This window comes from Orbicella franksi, chromosome 5 (assembly GCF_964199315.1).
Source record: "Orbicella franksi chromosome 5, jaOrbFran1.1, whole genome shotgun sequence".
In the NCBI taxonomy this organism is placed as follows: domain Eukaryota; kingdom Metazoa; phylum Cnidaria; class Anthozoa; order Scleractinia; family Merulinidae; genus Orbicella; species Orbicella franksi.
This window is the reverse complement of record NC_138149.1, coordinates 10,263,568-10,283,044: the sequence shown is the minus strand read 5'-3', so window position 1 is coordinate 10,283,044 and position 19,477 is coordinate 10,263,568. Positions and strand designations below refer to the sequence as shown.

General features: G+C 44.6%; 4 protein-coding genes and 1 non-coding gene across 5 annotated transcripts; all 5 read right to left on the bottom strand.

The window, feature by feature from the left end:
* Positions 1–1,505: 1,505 nt before the first annotated feature.
* LOC145487048 (uncharacterized) lies at positions 1,506–2,165 on the bottom strand. Its single transcript, XM_081465755.1, has one exon. The coding sequence runs from the start codon at positions 2,163–2,165 to the stop codon at positions 1,506–1,508; it is 660 nt and encodes a 219-aa protein (XP_081321881.1).
* A 623-nt stretch (positions 2,166–2,788) lies between these two features.
* On the bottom strand, positions 2,789–4,594 carry LOC145487047 (uncharacterized protein F54H12.2-like). Its single transcript, XM_081465754.1, has one exon. The coding sequence runs from the start codon at positions 3,680–3,682 to the stop codon at positions 2,795–2,797; it is 888 nt and encodes a 295-aa protein (XP_081321880.1). The 5' UTR covers positions 3,683–4,594; the 3' UTR covers positions 2,789–2,794.
* Positions 4,595–6,708: 2,114 nt separating this feature from the next.
* LOC145487727 (uncharacterized) lies at positions 6,709–7,554 on the bottom strand. Its single transcript, XM_081466548.1, has 2 exons — positions 7,191–7,554; positions 6,709–7,040 (listed from the first exon to the last, which is right to left on the bottom strand). Exons 1-2 carry the CDS (start codon positions 7,552–7,554, stop codon positions 6,709–6,711), a joined length of 696 nt encoding a protein of 231 aa, XP_081322674.1.
* Positions 7,555–7,861: 307 nt separating this feature from the next.
* Positions 7,862–7,934, bottom strand: Trnam-cau (transfer RNA methionine (anticodon CAU)). The gene has a single exon. It is a non-coding gene; the product is annotated as a tRNA-Met (tRNA).
* An 8,123-nt stretch (positions 7,935–16,057) lies between these two features.
* LOC145487449 (potassium channel subfamily K member 3-like) lies at positions 16,058–19,074 on the bottom strand. The gene is made up of 2 exons (XM_081466225.1): positions 17,308–19,074; positions 16,058–16,865 (listed from the first exon to the last, which is right to left on the bottom strand). Exons 1-2 carry the CDS (start codon positions 17,603–17,605, stop codon positions 16,213–16,215), a joined length of 951 nt encoding a protein of 316 aa, XP_081322351.1. The 5' UTR covers positions 17,606–19,074; the 3' UTR covers positions 16,058–16,212.
* Between the last annotated feature and the right edge of the window lie 403 nt (positions 19,075–19,477).

Genomic DNA, 19,477 nt, shown 5'->3' with positions numbered 1-19,477 from the left:
TCAAGGTCTTTTCATGCGTGGTGAAAGCGAAACGACTCATGTCCATCTTCATGGAAAAATTTTTGAAATCATTCCATCCCTTGACCAAGGTTCCTAAGGCGGTTAAGATGGCCACGACGACATGTTGTTGTTCCCAAAGCACGCCTATGATCATACTCAAGGCCATGATGAGTAAGGCCAGTCCATTGAGAAAACAGAACCACATTTTGAAATGGTAAAACATTTGCTTCCGATACCACCATTGTCGATGATAATATTTGTACAATCCATCCAATCGCGACAAGGATTCCTCTTCCACACTGTTTCTGTAAGCACCGTTGAATAAACTGACGTCGATCGTCATGGCTATTCAGTTCGAGACACTGGTCGAATTGGGAGTCACTTGGGGTCTTCCTCCGTCTTTGTATGGGGTAGTGATGGTGTTGGTGGTCGTGATACCGGCGATGCGTCGTCCTCGAGCGGTTTGTCGTTGATCGTTCAGCAAAATTTGCAATTGACGTTGTAAATTGTCTTGATCCATGCGTCTGGGTGTGGAAACGGCACTGCTTTCGTCGTCATCGTCATCGTCATCGTCGTCTCCACCACCACCGCCACCTCCTGCACCACCTCTACCAGGACCACCTCTACCTCTACCTGGACGGCCGAAACCGCGTCTGGGTTACCTGCCACCTCGACCCCGTCTGGGTTGCTTGCCACCTCGACCTCGTCTGGCTGGTGTCTTGAATCCCACGGTGATTCTACCAGCCAGATACCCTCGTGCGGGCGGTGTGGGTGCTCTACCTGGTACGTCTCGACGAGTACTCAAACCCGAAGGACCCGCTCGGGCTTGGGGAGGACTCGCATCTGCTCCAGCCACACTACCCGTGGAGCGGTGACCACTTTGAGCCGAGGGACTACGTCGTGGCGTACTTTGAGCCAGAGGACGAGGTCCTGCGGTGCCTGCACCAGCTGGGGGTGTATTCAGTAGGGGTGGAGTAGTGGACGTGCCCACTCCCGGACCCAAACTTTGAATATACTGGGTCAAAAAGTCGTCGTTGTAAACGTAGGCCAACTCCAGAGCTAAAAGAGGTGAGGGCAAGGCTTGGACGATGATACTGGGAGAGGTACCCACGCCAGCTGGAGACGAAGAATAACTACTCATCGTAGATAGTCGGGATCGTTCTTTTCTCGAGTCATCAGTCTTTGTGCCAACTGCAGTTTATATTGAATATGATCTGTGAAAGGCGTTTGGTTATATTCGTTTAAAAAGGCTTGCACTTCGCGTTTGCCGCTGCACTGCAAGACCTGTTTCATGGCTTGGTAATCAACATCTCCCTCACTCATGCACCAGTCTAATTGCGATTGACAAATGGCTTGGAATCGCGGGAACCATTCGACTTCACTCCGCAGCATCTTCACTTCAACTGATGCAATCGCATGCAGCCCTCTTCTTTTAGCAGATGGCTGAGAATCCGTTGATCGTCGCGGCTTTTGGGATGTAAATCCAACAAGAGATAACCAAACGGTCAATCGGTCACCTTTCGAAAGGTGTCTTGCACATCTCGCCATCGCGAAGGAAAGGCTTGTAACAACAAATTTCGCATCCCCAGTTGATCTCTAGGGTTCTTGAATCCCACGATATAATGCGCATTTCTAGAGATGCTCTTGGAAAATTTACCGGGTGGAAACATGTCTTGCGATAAATAGATCACCGTGATATTTCGATGGTGTGAATCTTTGGTGAAGAGATCCAAGACGCGTTTGTCGTTGCCTCCTTCTTCCATGAGGTCGTCCAGCACCAGTAAGCCACCCTTGGGAAACCAGATGGGTAAGAGATCGGAATCGGGAATGCCGTGATGGAATTTCACCCCATACTCTTTCATGCGCTTGAATCCGTCTTGCCAGGAACCGTAACAGTAATAAATGTGTTTGGGCGGGGTCTCGAAGAGATCGAGATTGCCCACCAATAATTTGGTGGTGAAAACCGTTTTACCAGATCCCGACGGACCCACCACCATCATGCTGGAAGGCGTGTTGAATCGAAACGATTTACGTCGTTCCATGGTCAAGTCCCATATGGATGAGAAAAACGAGTTCGTTTCATATATATAAACGGTATGGGGTACCTTATTTAAAACCGTGAGGTCCGGATAGACAGGATTCCCTTTCCTGGGCGCGGGAGCCATAGATCAATACGCACTTGTCTTGACACCTTGACTTCACATTTTTCAAACTTTAATGGTAAAAAATTACAATAAATGTCTTACACCGCAACGAGAGGTACAAGTGTCTTGCTCGTAACCACATCGACATACTTGATCCCAATTCAGCTCTTTGTCTATCAATTTTTTTAACATTTGTCCCACTTTATGATCATTTTGTACGTAATCGTGAGGACTGAAACGACGTAGAAACGTGTTCATGTCATGACCTTTCGATCGATCGATCAAAAACATCAAAGCGTAATCGCCGCAACTCTGACTGTACAGCGATTGCAGACTCTTGCCGCTGTGTATGTTAAACTTCCAATGTTGATCCAACCACCTCTGTAAAGGTTCCGTGGTCATGAAGGTGTCCAAGGGAAGGGCGTAACTGTCCATGATCTCGCAAGCGTCCTTGAAAGTCCATAGCGCAATCCAATGCCGACCCGGTTAACCTTGAGGGTCCGTGTTGACGATTTAATCCATGGGTCCTTTCTTGTTGGGTTTCTCGGGTAACCGATCGCAAGGCACCGTGCCGTAAAAATACGGTTTCAAACTGGGTTGACTCCTGGCCAACACGTCCAACTGCACGTTGTTCAAACTGACTTTTTCCATTACAGTTGGTACGCGTCGTATTGCACGGTCTTGTTGCTGTTGATCTCCAAGAGATTTTCAAATTCGGCGTAGATGATAGCAGTGACGTTGGCACCCTGATCGGCTCCAAAGTCGAACACCAACCGCAACACACCGCTCAGCTTGGGGTTCAACACTGGACTGTTGAGGCAACCGTTGGCTGCGTTCTCAAATACAAACAGAGTGCATCCTTTGCCTCGTCCCCAATCTTTGGCTCTCACCATGTTTCCTTTGCTCTTACACAAACTTCCTGTGGCTTGTAGAAATTGTCTGTAGCCTCTCATATCTTTACTTCCATTGGTGTGGATCAATTCCAAGGTTTCATAGGGATAGGTTTCTCCTGTCACCACTTGTTTGATGCTGGTCAGATTAAATTGTTGGAAGGTGAAAGGATACTCGGCAGCGGTGCCGTTGAAGGCTGTGGAAGTGACCAATCCCACCACCAGCATGTTGGGTAACCGGTTCTGAAAAGGGTTGGTGATTTCATAGTGTAACTCGTTTTGCGTGATGTTGTAGGTCCGGATCTCACTTCTGACTGTGGGGTAACTAACCACGTTTCTTCCACTACCCATGTCATTCATCAATTCTCGGTATACGGAGGGGTTGAGTCTCACTTGGCAAAGATACAATTTCACTTTGATGTCCGCAGCGTTGAGACGTAAGGCATTGGCACCTTGCATTTGCCACATCCACACATCCGGTGAATTGAAGTACATTTGGATACCAATCTGCACATTGGGTATCAAGTGTTTGCTGAGGTGAAACACTTCGATGTGGGGTACGAAGCTGTTAGTACGCGTGACACCTCCAGCAGAAGCAGTGGCTTGAGATCTGAGCTCACGCACCAGGGCTTGTCTTTCGGGTGGCATAGCTTTGAAATCATCGTGGTCGATGGTGAGTTGATTGCCTGTCAAGGTATTTGGCACATTGACATGATTGAACCAGCCTTGAGGTTTCAAGATGGTGTCTCCATCGTCTCTGTCAAAATTCAGTAAAGTTTCGATGTAAGCTTTGTAATGGTAAATGTCCGTCTGAGGACTGATGAGCGTGCCATTGAGTCACACGCTGATCTGTTTGAAGAGGGAGTGAGCAATGTTATTGACCAAAAACGTGTTTTCGGCTGCCACGACATTGGCAGGTCCTGTCTTCTGCACTTTCCAATCCAATTCGAAGTAACTGCGAGACAAATCGATGTAATCTTCTTGCGGATCGATCTGAAAATCGATCGAGTTGATGCCCGTGGTGAAAGGATGAATAGGTACCATACGATAACTCGAGATACTCAGATCCGTGGGCGGTACCCGAAACAAATTCAACATGGGTTCTTGACCCCAGCCGAACCAGGAAGAGGGACAATGTCCGTCATCGTCGTCGTTTAGGTCCTCGTCGATGTCTTCTCTTGAGAGCGCTCAGTACCCAAGTGGGGTCTGGACCTCGTCTGCGGTGGGGTAAGAAGGCTCCTCCCTTTTGTACTCTTCTCCTTCTTCCTCGAGTCAACTCACTGACGATGGGAGGAATGCGTCGAACGCGTCTCGAATAAATAGGATTCATATTCATTTTCCAAAAATGTCGTCCGACTTGCGTTTGGCCGCTCTGTTGATTTCGCTGAGGGCTTTGCGTTTAATAGCTCGTTTCCCACCAGCCTTCACGCCTCGAATGCCACCTGCAATGTTGGGTAATCCCATGGGTCCGCCCTTTTTTAAACCTTGCCATCCTTCTCGTAAACTGGATCCTGAAAAGTCTCGTAAAAAACCTCTTCCCATTTGACCGTCGGGTTTGAAACGCGTCAGAGCACCGCCTCTCATTCTTGTTTGAAGTGTAGAGTGACAATGGTATTGCCTGCTCCGAATTGAGTCAATTCACCAGTGGTCTCCGCGACTTGTGTCTCTATAATGTCGATGTAATCTTTGCGTACCGGAATATATTGAACATGGAGAGGTTCGAAATACTGGAATCCTTTACCTTCTCGCCTGTAATTCACTTCTCGTAACAGATCCGTGACATGATTACCCACCACTCCACTGGTCCCCACATCCGAGTAAATCATCAACGAACGCGAGCTGGATCCCGTCACGTTCTTGAACGAGGTGTTGAGGTTGATGAACCGCCAGTTAAAGGTGGTGGTCAACTGAACTCTCTTTCTGTCGGGTGTTAATTTACAATAGGGAGTGCCTGTCGTTTGGCTGATGTCGACGGCAGCTGGCACTTTCAGTTCTTTGTTGTTCAGTTCCATGGACAGATTCGGACCCAACACCACATTGTTACCATCCATCTTAAACCATCCAATGTCGATAACCAGTTCCAGGTTGATATAGGTTTGCGGATAATAATGACCATTGAAGAGTCTCATGCTGAGTTCAGTGTTGTCGATAACAAAATCTTCTCCTTCGAATTGGAAATTCAAGAGATTGCTTTTCTTGCTCGTTTTATCCGAGAAGAGGCAACCAGCTCGAAGCCTTTTCTCAATCACTTTCCTGTCAAAAAAACTCTTGACGGTCTTCATAAATTCCACACCCGTCAGATTGGACAAATCGCCCGTCCGAAGGTCTTTGGGTTTGAAATCCGCACCGTCGGCATTGTGTCGGTTTCTGTATTGCACGGTGTCTTCCACAAACCAATAGCCTTCAAACATCACATCGTCTCGTTGCAACAAGGGAGGTACTTGGCTCTTGGGGTCTGGTAACGAGATACTGCTGAGTCCCACTTTCCAATTCGCGCCTTCCATTTTCAAAGGATGAGGGAGACGAATCTTGAAACTATTGGATCGGTTCTCGGGATACTCGGTCTTGCTACTGTGGCTCGGTAGACTCACGTAAAAATCCGTCATGTTTGAAATGCAAGGTGACAGTCGTCACTCCCGAAGAAAATTTCACCAACTCTCCGTCATTCTCGGCCACTTGCGTCTCGATAATGTCAAACACGTCGCTGCGCACCGGTAGATATTGGATGTGAATGGGTTCAAAGCTCATCTTCTTCTCGTCGTGCGGGACTTCTCTCAAGAGATCGGTGACTTGATTCCCCATAACCGTACTTTGCGCCACGTTGCAATAGACATACATGGGTGGAGGAAGAGTCTCACTGACTTTCACGTCACCACCATAGTGCTCATCATAGAGTTCGTCCAGATAGTCGAAGCGCCAATTGCAATAGGAACTGAGCTGTAAGGACCCATCGTGCCTGATGTTCCAAAAATTAGTGGAATGAGTGCTGTGACTGTTGACCCAATCGAGTTTGAAATTGGTGGGCACCTTGTCGTCTTTGAAGATTTTCACCACGTGATTGGTCAATTTCCATTCGTCCAGCCCAGTCTTTTCAACCCATTTCATTTTCTTGACCATTTCAGGACCAAACCACACTTTGGGACGCATTCTATTACCTTTTTGATCGAGGAACGTATCCGTGTTGTCGATAATCAAAGAATCACCTTCCCAACGAAACACAGGGTAGTATTTTTTACCGTCCGGAGCTCGTAGACTTTCATTGGCACGTTCCATGTACTGAGTCAGACGATCTTGGAAACGATTGACCAAGTATCGCATGAGCGATTTACCACTCGTGACTTTGACCTGGTCCTTGTGCAGGTCGGCACCCTTGATGTAAAAACCATTGCGGTAGACCGCCGGAAACCAGATACCATTGGAACTACGTTGGAAGGTTTCGATGCTCCAATCAAATTCCAAAAGGGTGTCATCATCTTCGAAGAGGTAAGGTCGGTGAGTCGACGGTTGATAACGTCGCAAGGGTGGCACCGGGTAAGAAATGCTACTCAAACCCACTTTCCATCCTTCTTGTTTCAGTTGGATCTGGTAAGGCAAACGGTTCTTGAAACTGTTGGCTCTATTGGAGGGGAATTCCGTGGTACTCGAAGTGCTGATCAATTGTACATAAAACTCTTTCATCTCGCCTTGACCAGCGCCCCTTTCTCAATCCACGTGTGGTATTTGTTTGGCCAACCTTTCCACCGAACCAAGACTTTATCCCCTTTTCGTTTGACGATCTTTTCCACGCGAAATAGATCGTCGCTCTTCACCGTCACTTTCTGCAAATCCTGGTCGTACAACGTGCCACTCAGAGGCGTTCCGTCCCACTCGTTAATCTTATAGGTAGGAATCACACCCGGCACCACACGAGCCACCACAAACACTTCTTCGGTCCAACCCGCTTTGGTATCGCCGCTGGTACACTCGCTTTGGTATCGCCGCTGGTACACTCGCTTTGGTATCGCCGCTGGTCGAAAAATGACGAATGTCTTTTGGTGTCCTCAAGGCTTGAAAGGTCTTGTTGTAAAATTCTTTACCGTCGTCGGTTTGCAACTTGGGAGGTATTCTTCCATCACTGCGTTTCAAAATTTCTCGAATGCTCCCGTCACGTCCTTGCCAGTCTTGGACTTGACCGGTTCCACCCAAGCGTACTTGGACAACACGTCCATCACCGTCAATAGATAGCTATACCCTCGATTCGATTTGGCAATGTTACCCACTTCGATGAGATCCGCCACCCATTGTTCGTCGATACCGTAGACCATGACCGGTACAGTACGAAAACGACGACGTGTGGGTTTGTGAAGCGTGTAGCCCAAACTGGCTTCCAATCGCTTCCGTACCTGTCCAATGGGTAATCCTCGGGCTTTGGCGAAACGCGTCACGCCTCCCTGACTTCCCGGGACACTGGGATCCTCGTACGACCTCATTAAATTGGCATACCGATCCAGCTTCTTCTTCTTTCGGGTTTTCTTACTCATAATGTCGACAACCGGCACAGAGCTTGTCTAATCAACTCGGGGTGTTCTCGTCTTATGATAGAGTACCACGCAATTGACATGGGTTTCAACCACAATATGAAGACCACGAAACGCCACACGTCCTCTTCGACATGAGTCTCCAAAAACACCTGTTCGGGGTCAAACCCTACCAACGAGGGAATGGGATATTTATTTTCATACTCGGCATATAAAAGCTCGCAGCGCTCGCAGAGACTATACCACGCACTAGCCATGCTGGCAAAAAATGAATTTTTATTTGATCACACCACGGCTTTTATACAAAAAAGGACTAAACCAGGATTCGAACCTGGAACCTTTGGGTTATGAGCCCAACGCGCTGACCACTACACCATTTAGTCATCCTCGTTCATCAAACAGTGATTAAAACTATTTACAAGGTCTTTCTCCGTCATCAATTCCACCAACAAGTCCTCCATCTTTTCAGTCAGTTCCCTGAAATAAGCGGGAGTCCCTAATGAAATCAGGCGATTCAGTTTCTCGCTCAGTCTCACAGAGATATCTCTGGCGTAGGTCAGGGGCTCCACCATCTTCTTGATCTTCTGTCTCATCATGAAGGTCAAACTCGACGTGGCCAACAAACAGAACCTGTCCTTCATTCTGACCGGCGGAACGACAGCTGGCACAAAACGAATCACATCCAATTCCTTGATGTAGACCATGGAGTACCAATCGATGGTGAACAGAAAGGTTCTGTGCACTTGAGATTTCAGTAAAGGAAGAATCTGCCATCCCCACTCAGGACGTCGACACAGTAGTTCAGGAATGGTCCAGTCGTGCTCGGGTTTACCATAAAACAAAATGTCAAACACCAACAGGTCATTGACCCCTTCGTCTTCATCGATGCAAGTCAAAGGCGAGACGTAAAATCCACACACCGACTCGATCAAATGAATGATCTCGTTGCTGTTACTGTACAACACGGTCAACATCTCGAATCAAATGAAAAAAATAAGAACTGCAACGCAATGTTTTATAGTAAAAGACGTAAGAAGCTAATTGGTCAACACCACAACACGCCATCCAAAAGTAAAAGTACTGAATCACGAGGTAAACCAATGTTCGTTGTCCATGGCTCTCATGAACATGTCAAGGGTCGCTTTCTCGTTCCCACTAATCTTCCACTCTTTCCACCCTGTTCGCAACCCGTCGACCAGTTTATCCAATTTCACGCGACTTCCCGCTGCATCCATCTGTTCCACCACTTTCGAAATGCCCTCAGACAAAACGCCTCGGAACTTATTCATCTTGGTCCCTATTTCAGCGGCTTCCTCCAACATGATGGTATCAATGGTCTTTTTGATCAACAAAAGCAAAATATCAGGATCTTCTTTCTTCTTCTCTTCCACCTCCATCTTACAAACCGGGATTTGCTCCTTGGGAAGTGGCTTCGATTTCCTCTCAACCTTCCTTCTCTTCAAGGTGGTCTTGTCTTCAACCAGGGGAGTCTCTTCGCTGCAATCCATCGTGTCAAGTGAACTCTAGGCAGTAAACCGCGTTTTTTATACACCCAGACCTGTCAATCAAGTAAAATCACTTTCGTGATGGAAAAGTACTGAGCACGTGATGGAAAAGTACGGAACACATCGTGGAAAACTACTGCATCTTGATTGGTCGATGCAGAACCCTATAAATATAAGGTCAGAGTTTCATTCGTTTCATTTTCAGTCGTGATCAGCCACAGTAAGCATGGAACCACCGACACCCAGTCCAGATGAATCCCTCACGCGCTACATGTTACCAGACCAAGCGCATGACGAGGTAAAGGTTTGGTAGATTATAGTCTCAATCCTCCTTCGCCCGCCAAATATCCACTTAGTACCAAGAAGAGAAAGAAATCAGACAACAAAAAGAAGAAGACGAAAATCAAGCAGGAACCACCCGAAGGTAAACGAGTTCATTTCCAATCTAAAGTCACGGTCAAAATCATTCACGATAAACGCCACCACTCCGTACAAGAAATAGAATTAAGCTGTGAAGACGATTATCCGTTAAGAAACAGTGACTTCGCATTAAAAAGACAAGAACAAAAACTCATCCTCAAACTTCAGCACAAACGACGACCTTTAGGTCCTAGACGAATGCGTATACTCGAACGGTTAGAAAAAGAAAATAACTTGTCCTCTGTTTCTTCGACGCAGATAACCCCCCAGCCATTCACACCTTCTGGACCGTGCCAGAGGATGAAGTCAAGCGAGACGAATTCGATCCCGATGCTTTCCTCGACGGTATGAAACAAGAACGGAAAACACCCTACAGAAACCCTTCACCACCCCACACACACTTTCCTTGCCCTAGACACCCCAAGCAAGAATTAAATAAGCGAGAGACGACCACGGCCTACGGGCGTTGGTCCTATTACAAATGTCCCGTCCCCGATTGTTTTGCCTGTGCAGGCGTCGACAACATCCAATGTTATGTGACTTCAGGCCAACGTATGCTGACCGACTACTATGTCCAACTACCCGTGGAAAAAATGAAATGCTATTGCCAAAGACCTCTCATCATGAGCATGTCCAGATCAGAGAAGAACCCGGGCAAGTTTTACTTCAGGTGTTCCAAGCGCCAATGCGACATCTTTCAATGGGCCGATGAATACCCGCAAACCAAGGTCAGAGCCTGGTTAGAAGAGGGTCGAAAACTTTGGTTGGAACACCACCCACTTCAACCAAGTGTAGAGAGAAGAGTTGCTATGGGTCCATTCGAAGGGAACTGGGATCGAAAGGATTTGAGCCCGCGAACCAAGTTCAACCTAGACCGACTACTCAGAGAGAACACCCCCCAACAATTTCACGATCAGTACCTGTTTGATGAATTCACCCCCAAGGAACGTTTGTACCTGGAACGAAGAGGTTTGCCTCCACCCATAAAAGACAGTCCATAAAAGACAGTCCAAAAAAGTGAACCATCAGTTTCAAACATGCAAGCGTTACAGAACAATCTTTGCTTCATTTTGGATTTAGAAGGTTTTTTCATCAACAAGACCTTTCAAGTCAGAGAACTGGGTTATTACACTTGGAACAAAGAGAATGGAAGACACGCTTTCAGCATCCCCATCCCTTACAAAGAGTTGAGCGACAAAGACAAACGAACGGTGAATTTTGTGATAAAGAAGATCCACGGATTGAGCTATCATTTCCTCAAGGCTGAAGGTTTTCAACCCCCTGAAGTCCTAGAAGACCTGATACAGAATATATACTCCAGGTACAAAGAAGGGCAGAGAACCGTGGTGGGGTACAAGGGAGGACATGTGGAAAAAGATTTGTTAAAGAAACTGAACATTCCTTCGATCGATCTAGAAACACTGGGTTGTCCCAAATACGACAAACTCAGACACATCATTTCAAGTGAACGTTAATTACCCAGCTGCGGTTTCCATCAAGATGAGAGTATCCATCATTGTCCAGTTACAGAATGTCATGCTTTCTGGTTTTGGATGACAAACATTTTTCAATAAAGTTTTTTCAACACATTGTGTCTTAAAATTTACTAAAGTAATCAAATAATTTGTCCATGTCCGACAGGCGCACTTCCATCTCTTCTTTAGCCCTCTGCCTCTCCACACTGTTCCCATACTCTTCGTGAATCTTCATCAAATGGCCTCGGCACTTTTGAAATTTCAGGATGACCCTCAAGATCAGATTCATCTTCCTCTTCAACAACAATTACGCCTCGCCACTCCTAGTGTGTCGCTTCTGGGACTGCACACGTTCCCACTCCTCACCCAGTCGCCACAAAGTCGCATCCAGCTCCGCCAAAATAGTACAGTACGCTCGCGTAATCGGCATTTTGAAAAACAAAGAATCACGCGCCGCGCATCCTCTTAATCAACACCTCCACCAATCATAACCCTCCTTTTCCATGACGTCACCAGAGGGGGATACTCCCCATCCCCCCTCCACTGGGCACACAAAAATCACGTGACCCCACCATCTATTTAAACGAGCGAGCTACGACACATGCCGTGATTTTCCATCATGGCTTCCAAGCAAAGTGTACGATTGCAAGGCATGGGACCCGAACTCTCCCCGTTCAAAGACCTATGTTTCATCTGTTTATTGGAATTAGACATCCAATCCGTCGCACGTTGTCGCGTCATGCCATGTTGCGGAAAATTTCTACACAAACGATGCTTCAAAAAAGCCAACGAACAAAGCTTTCAATGTGGGCATTGTCGACGTCCCTCCCTCGACGATAGTAACGACACCATCAGCGTTGACGACCAGATCGATCTCCGAGCCAACGAACACTTGGCGGACAGTCCCGACAACCCACCGATTTGGATGTTACCCCCTGACCTCGCGGGTCCCACGCCCTTGGAACGCGCCCGAAACGCCATCAGTGATAACCGAGCCAGCGCCATGGCCCACACCCTTCACCAAGAAGGGACGAGCTCCTGGGAGATTCTGCCTTTTCCCATCGATCCTTTAGTTTGGTACATCTTCTGGGTCCAACTGGACTGGTTCATCTCCACTTCTCCTGACGGAAGAAATCCACTGTACATTTACGCGTCAGTCAACACCCCCATCGAACTCACCCAAGAAGTCAGAAAAACATTTTACCAATTGGTCAACAAAGTCATTCCCGGGGCCGTGTATCCCTGCCTGCAAGAAATCGTGCACTGACAACGCTTCATTCACATTGCGGACTACGAAAGGGACGGACAAAGGTACGCTTACGATAGAAACGAAGTCACCGTCACGCACATTCGTATGACGCGATTTTGGTCACCCGAATACTATGAAGACGCTCCCTACACCAGCGGATTAACCTGGACGCAAGTGGGATTGTAAATTAAAAAAATTTGAAAAATCTGATCACGTGGTCTGTCTGTGTGACGTCACTTCCGGTCCCCAGACTCTCACGTCCTCGCGTCCAACCCCGCGCGGCCCACTTTGACCGAGCTCGCCCCAGTCTTCCCTATTGCGAACTAATGCAACCGCTGACCTGAATCGAAAATCCTGTACGCTGATTGGTCGAGACGCGTCACGTGACCAAAATAACGCGATCTGATTGGCTAGGTCTCAAACCGCCCCCCTATACTACTAAACTTAACAGCCATTTGGCAAGCTATTCTCATATTCTTAATTATGATAATTAAAAATGACCATTAAAAGCTATTTTTGAATAGAGGGAAATTGTAACAGGACATCGGGTCGTCCAATTCAATCTGTAATCCCAAATCGGAGTCAGGCTTCGCGGTCGTTCGATTTTGTTAATCACTCGTATGATTACAGACCGAATGAATGAGTTGCCAGTAATCGGATACCCGTGTTTGCGCGAAGAACTCTGGGATCGTCGGGGGGCAAATATTGCTAGTCGCTGGAAGGAAATGTATGGCGAAAAGTTGTTTCGAGGTACAATTAACGATTTTTGAGACAGGTCAACGCTTTTTCGCCGTCGTTTCTATCGCGAATGAATTTGAGCAATATTGATATGTGGAATATGTAAGTTTTTGTTTGAATAACCGTGAAATATGTGATAAAACCTACCGATAAACTCCGTTGCTTGTGTGAGGTTTAATTGTGAAATTTACATCGCGTAATGGTCTGAAAATATTACAAAATTAATTAGGTATAAATCGACAGGAAATAACCCAGTAAGGCCTTTTAAGTTGTGTACAGGGTACTTTTGGCTTAGTTGAAAGCTCAGTCATACAAATAATACTGGAAATAAGCCCGGTCGCGATCATTGTACTGTCTGGGGTTGATTTAAAGACAAATGAGTCCGCGCGACTCATGCTGTGTGGCTGCTGTGTTGCTCAAAGCCTTTGTTTCGCTTTTACAAGCACGTATTTCGGTGATTTTCCTTTTCTATAAAAGATCAAGGGTGGCTCCTTGAATATATCTCTGAGTATTTGTGTTTAAAAGTACCATTTGTGCGTGATTATGCTTTCCAAAGTTTGGTATTGACGTTGAGTGAAATTGCCCGACTCAAAGGGTAGTAGTTCCTTCTGCAATTTTCGATTTCTGTCTTACAGCTTCTTTTCTGTCTTTATATTTAACTTCTCGGCGTGTCTTTTCTACCATTTGCTCCGGGTAGCCTCTCGAGATCAGGCGTGTATTGAAATTTTCAATATTCTCTTCAATGTATTTCACAATAAACCTCACGCAAGTAAACGGGAGTTTATCGGTAAATTGTATCACTTATTTCACGGTTATTCAAACAAAATCTTACATTTTCCATGTATTAACATTGCCAAAATCCATTTGCGATAAAACAACGGCGAAAAAGCGTTGATCTCTCCCCAAAACCATGTTTTTGGGCGTCAAAACAACTTTTCGCCATACATTTCCTTCTAGCGACTTGCAATGTTTGCCCCCTGACGATCTCAAAGTTCTTTGCGCAAATACGGGTATCCGATTACTGGCAACTCATTCATTGGACTCCAACCTCGTTCCCAGGGTCTCTCACCTTATTGCCCCCCGGAGCGAGCGAAGAGAGACCCTGGTTGGGTCTGGTCACGTGCCACTTTGACAATTGAGAACATCAGGGAGGGGTCCTCTGTAATCAGCAGTTTGTCACGTTGGGCTTTGTCGCACGCTGCGACCGCCACATAACCCGCGGCGTTCATCAATACTTAGCTTTCAGGCTGAAATTTCGAATAATATCTGTTCCAACGTTTACCTAAAGGTTAAGCAGTCTGTCTCGAGGCAATTTAGTGGTCGTGATTTTCAGTGTTGCCGTCTTACCCACTGAATTTATGGAAAGTCAGTCATATTTCAACTGTGGACGTCGAGCAGCGTAATTTCATCCCGTAGTAATTGTTGTTTCTCCTTTGAATGCACTCGATCAAATTGATGCAAAAAACATAAGAACGTCTCTAGGAAAACGTATAGCTTTCCCAAAGTAAAGCTACGGCAATCTCTGAAGAAAAGCTGGACGAAGATAAATATGATATTTGTGCAACGCACTGTTCTTGCAAACAGTTCTAATCAAACAGCCGGGCCAGGCGTCACCTGCGGCGTCACAATATAGAATGCAAGTAAGCAATATGTTCACGGAATATTTAATCTTTGTCCCTGGAGAGCCAATACTTAGAGCCTTAAAACATATCTTGCAATAGAAACGAACCTAAACAAAATATAAGCACGGCATGGCAAATTACAGAGGTGTCAAACTCTGAGAAGCGGCGTGCAGTTAACAGCGGAAACCATGCAGACCTGCAACCTCTAAAAATATGCTGTAACATAATCAAGCGACTCCGCTCTACTCATAATTTCCATTTCTTCTAATAACATGGCATAAAAAGTGCCCCTAAAAAGCACGCTTAAAGCAAAGAAAGGTCGAGAGATCGAAAATTAAATGCAAATTTAACAATTCTCTTGAACCGTTGGCGTCACGTACACTAATTCATTAACGACACAATAAAAATTGTGTTTTTCTTTTTTGAGCCTCCTTTTGGTCGAAGGTAAATCCATTTCATCAGCAACGACGGGGAAATGCTTACCGCGACAAGTTCGTCGTATTATCCTTCGCGCTCTGCAAAGTTCGGGGCGCCGACGGCGCGGTGAAACTTCAATAAATCTTTTCACCCTTTCGCTCCCTTCGAAGTGACTTTGGCTTTCAGTGATCAGTTCAAAGGCCCTGAATTCTCTAAAATTATTTCATCGCCGGTAACAAGACCTACACTTCATTCTGAGGTAAAGATGAGTCAAACATCATACACAGCCTCGGCCGCGATGTGCAATTCTCCATTTACCTTCTTGAGGAAATTTTTACAATATGTAACGTCCTTCACTGAACCATACAACCTTCAGCGACTTGGATTTCCGCTATCAGATGATGGATAAGTTTCCCTCGGCGTTTGCAGAATATTAGCGCCGGACATTGCCCCAGAACATCATATCGTTCTTACTTTACTTTGGTGACAACACATCCCGCACTCCCGTGGGCTAGGTATAGACAAAATTCCTACTAGGCCGCCTATCCCTTCAATAATTTAATTGTCATCTCCCAGATTCTGGGAGACACGTGACCAGACCCAACCAGGGTCTCTCTTCACTCGCTCCAGGGGGCGGTAAGATGAGAGACCCTGGGAACGAGGTTGATTGGACTCCACTCAGTCCTATTACCATTAATAATAATAATAATAATAATAATAATAATCAAAACTACAACAAAATTCTCGAACGTGATTGGCTATCAGCAGCCCGATTTGAGCATTAATTGGACAGTGTACGCATCATGCTTGTAATTGGACAGTATGCGTCATTTTGCGCGCGCTGTTGCGGTGCACTTTGTTAAGCAAACTGCTGTGTTTTTCAGCATTCATAACGACGTTTAATTGATCAGTGTTCAATCGATGGTTTGCTCGTTTCTCGAATTTTGTCATAGTTTTGATGAATTGGTAACAGGACATCACGTCGTGCAATTCAGTCTGTAATCATACGCGTGATTAACAAATCGGACTCCGACTTCGCCGTCGTCCGATTTTGTTAATCACTCGTATGATTACAGACCGAATGAGACTCCACTCAGTTCTATTACCATTAATAATAATAATAATAATAATAATAATTATAATAACACCATTAGAAAACTCGCTGATCGTTAAACTAGGGTTATATCACTTGGTCTACCAGGGCCACGGCATTTTTTCTTGATTTGCGACTCGAGTTAGATTGAGGCTGATCGTGGCCTTTTAGGTATCATGGTTAAAACAAATTCGTCATCATGATCACTCTCTTTTTTATGTCCACTAAAAAACTTGAGCTCATCTCGTTCTTCTTTCAATTTTTCAGTTTTCTTTATGATCATTTTGTAGTTTTTAACGATTCTAGACTCTTCAACCACTTCAACGAGCGAATTAAGAACCCCTGAGACCATGCAAAGCCCCGCTAGGCAGGGTAGCGCAGATGCGGAGATGATAAGCAAAAGGCTTATCTCCGAGTCTGTAGATTTCTTTGCCTTACGAAGTAAATCCAAAGCGGGAAGATAGTCACCATAGCCAATTGTAGAGAGTGTGACGAACCAAGCGTAAAAGCCTTCTATAAAAGTCCAGCCCTCCAGGTACACTTGCGTCAGTCCGCCAGCACACAAGGTCAAAATCATTAGCGTAAATGTTGTCAAAAAGGTTTTTATTTTAACCCTTCGAGGTCTTTTCCTGCAAAGTATCTTTGTCTCCACCAGGTAGATGAACTTGTAAACTATCTTAGAAACTACTTCTCCGAGTGTTTTTAATGCAAGCATCGCCACAGGAAGACCAATTATACAATACAGTACTGTGACAATTTGTCCAAGTGGAGTTTCTGGTGTAATGTGGCCATAACCTGAATAATGACGTAAAAAAAATACAGCTAAGTCATCAAAAAGGATAAACACTAAGCTTTTATTCTTTCATCTAAAATATACCAAGAAATGAGGGCTTTGAATTACAATATTCTATTTTTATTAAATAGAAGTCATTTTCTACACCTCAAGTGAGTTCTTTTTTGATATTGGAACGTGCATTAATTTAGAAAAAGAAAAATGCAATGAAAGCAAGAAGCATTATTCCAAGAAAGAGATTAACTTAAAGTAGAATTTTAGTCGGTTTTTTCATGTTTTTGTATTTAGATTTAGATTTTTCCATTTGGCGATACGAATTGTTAAAAATGAAGTTCAGGGAAAGGAAAGTGGAACTGTATACGTTGTAATGTGTAGTTGAATTGCTGTTAAAAAGAAATGAAAAAACAAAGTGAAAGTACAAAATGACTTACTTTAACCACTTACCAATGGTTGTCAATGACGTCATCGTAAAACTAAGACCACTAAGAATGCTCCAGTCCATTTTGTTTCCAACAGTTACGACCTCAAAGGCTTTCTGCATGAAACATTTAAAATCGCTTTCGTTTATTGAAATGTTAAATTGATTGGTAAAGTCTCGATGAAGTTTTATCGAAAGTCTTGAAGAAATCTCTTCATTGGTTTCAGGTTTCCTTTCAATTACATACAAAATACATCCTCCAACAAATGCGTAGACATAGGAGAAAATAAGCCTGAAAAAGCTTTTGACGAGAAGCTTCTTCATTGTTTACCTGGAGGTAAAGGACAAAAGGAGTATTTGAATGCATTGGGGTCCATCTCAAGTAATGTCTGATCAATCTATTATTATAAAAATACTGATATCACCATTCTGATGCATGTCACATCTTGTGGCCAGAGCAATTAAGAAAGCTTTTCAAAAAGGCATTCTTCCAAATTTCATTTAGACAAATTCTCATTCCTCTCCTTCACACGAAATTCTATATATAATCCTCTCGGAGTTGCTCCAAAAGCCCCCAACAACGAATGATATATATTAGTGTTCACATTCAGCGTTTCTCGGAGATGTCCGGATTACAAATCCGGTATAGTCCAGTTGTGTCGGCAATTTACTATACTATTGAAATGAAGCAACAAAATCTGTTCTGTAGGAGCGCGTTTGATGTCCTTACCTACTTTCAGCGATTTTAACAGAAACATAACTTTAAAGGTCGGCACGCACGAGGGGACAAGTCCCGGGAGTATCACCCCGACTTGTCCCACGAACAGTTCACTTGTAGGTTTCCGGCGAGTTGTGCCTTAAATTTAAACCAGTTTGAATTCGTGGGACAAGTCATAGGGACGAAACTCAGTTCCTGCTACTAGATTTTTGACAAAAATGGCCGGTTCACAAAAGATGTGTCCGAGCTTTAGGTAATAAAGGTGTGTTGTAAAGGCAAAACTCTATGACAGATGTTTTTCTTGCGTTACGGCCGCCATATTCGTGCCCCTCCATACAAAGCTCGAAAAAATTGAAACATTTTTTTCCGAATTATTATGGTGCGAATCAAAAACCGCATCTTAATCTTGGAGAGGTCGTTTGTATATCAATCGTGTAACAACTAGCAGGTTCTTGGCTTTATTTATTGACTAGTGACGATATAGATGAGTTGTCGCTTACTTTTTTGCTAACTGGACAGTTCTTTCATAAGAAGAAGCATTAATTTCAATGTGTCCGAGCTTTAGAGTAACAAAAGTGCGTGTTAAAAGCAAAACTCACTGACAGATGTTTCTGTTGCGGCCGTCATATTGGTGCCCCTCCATACGAGGCTCGAAAAAATTGGATGAAGTGCGAATGCAAAACCGCATCTTAATCTTGGCGAGGTCGTTTGTATATCAATCGAGTGAAATTTAGCAGGTTTTTGAATTTAGTTATTGACTGGTTACGATTATGAATTTTTGATGGCATGACAGTGAAAATCAACAATTTATCTTGGTGTCTTTTGGGCGTATTCCGTGTATGAGCAAGTGTATTTGGATTTGGAAATGGAGAGATGAATGTGAGCAATGTAATTAAAAAACTTGGCCGAAACTTGTTCGTCGTTTAAACATGCTGCATTGTTTTTACCGTTTTTTAATAATAGCATATGCATATTAAATAACTAACGCTTTATTTAGACGAACAGAATTCCGACATGCAACACGGCGTTGAAAAAGCGACGTGGAGGCCGATAAAATATTGAATAACAACATGACTTGTGTTTTAATTCTGACGGCGATGTAAGGACCTGCCAACGACATGAAAAGTTAAAATTTCAGAACGGAGATATCTGAGACCGCTCACATTTAAGGTTGAAAACAAGTGGGTTTTCATCAAAAATGGCTTAGTATGGAAATACCCAGATCGATAGAAAAACAATGTCGGTGGTAGTGCGTCATGTTTTAGAATATGGTGAATGTCAGAACATAACGCAAAACATAGCTTTATCTCAATATCCAAGCCTTTTGATGAGAAAATCGCGAGAGGCGTCGGACGTTTTAAACAAACATGTTGTATTTCTAATGTTTGCAGGGCTATTAAAACCGTTAACATGCGTTTTCCAAATTGATCATACGTGTAAGACGAAAGAAACATTTTCAAAGAGCCATGCATCGTCGT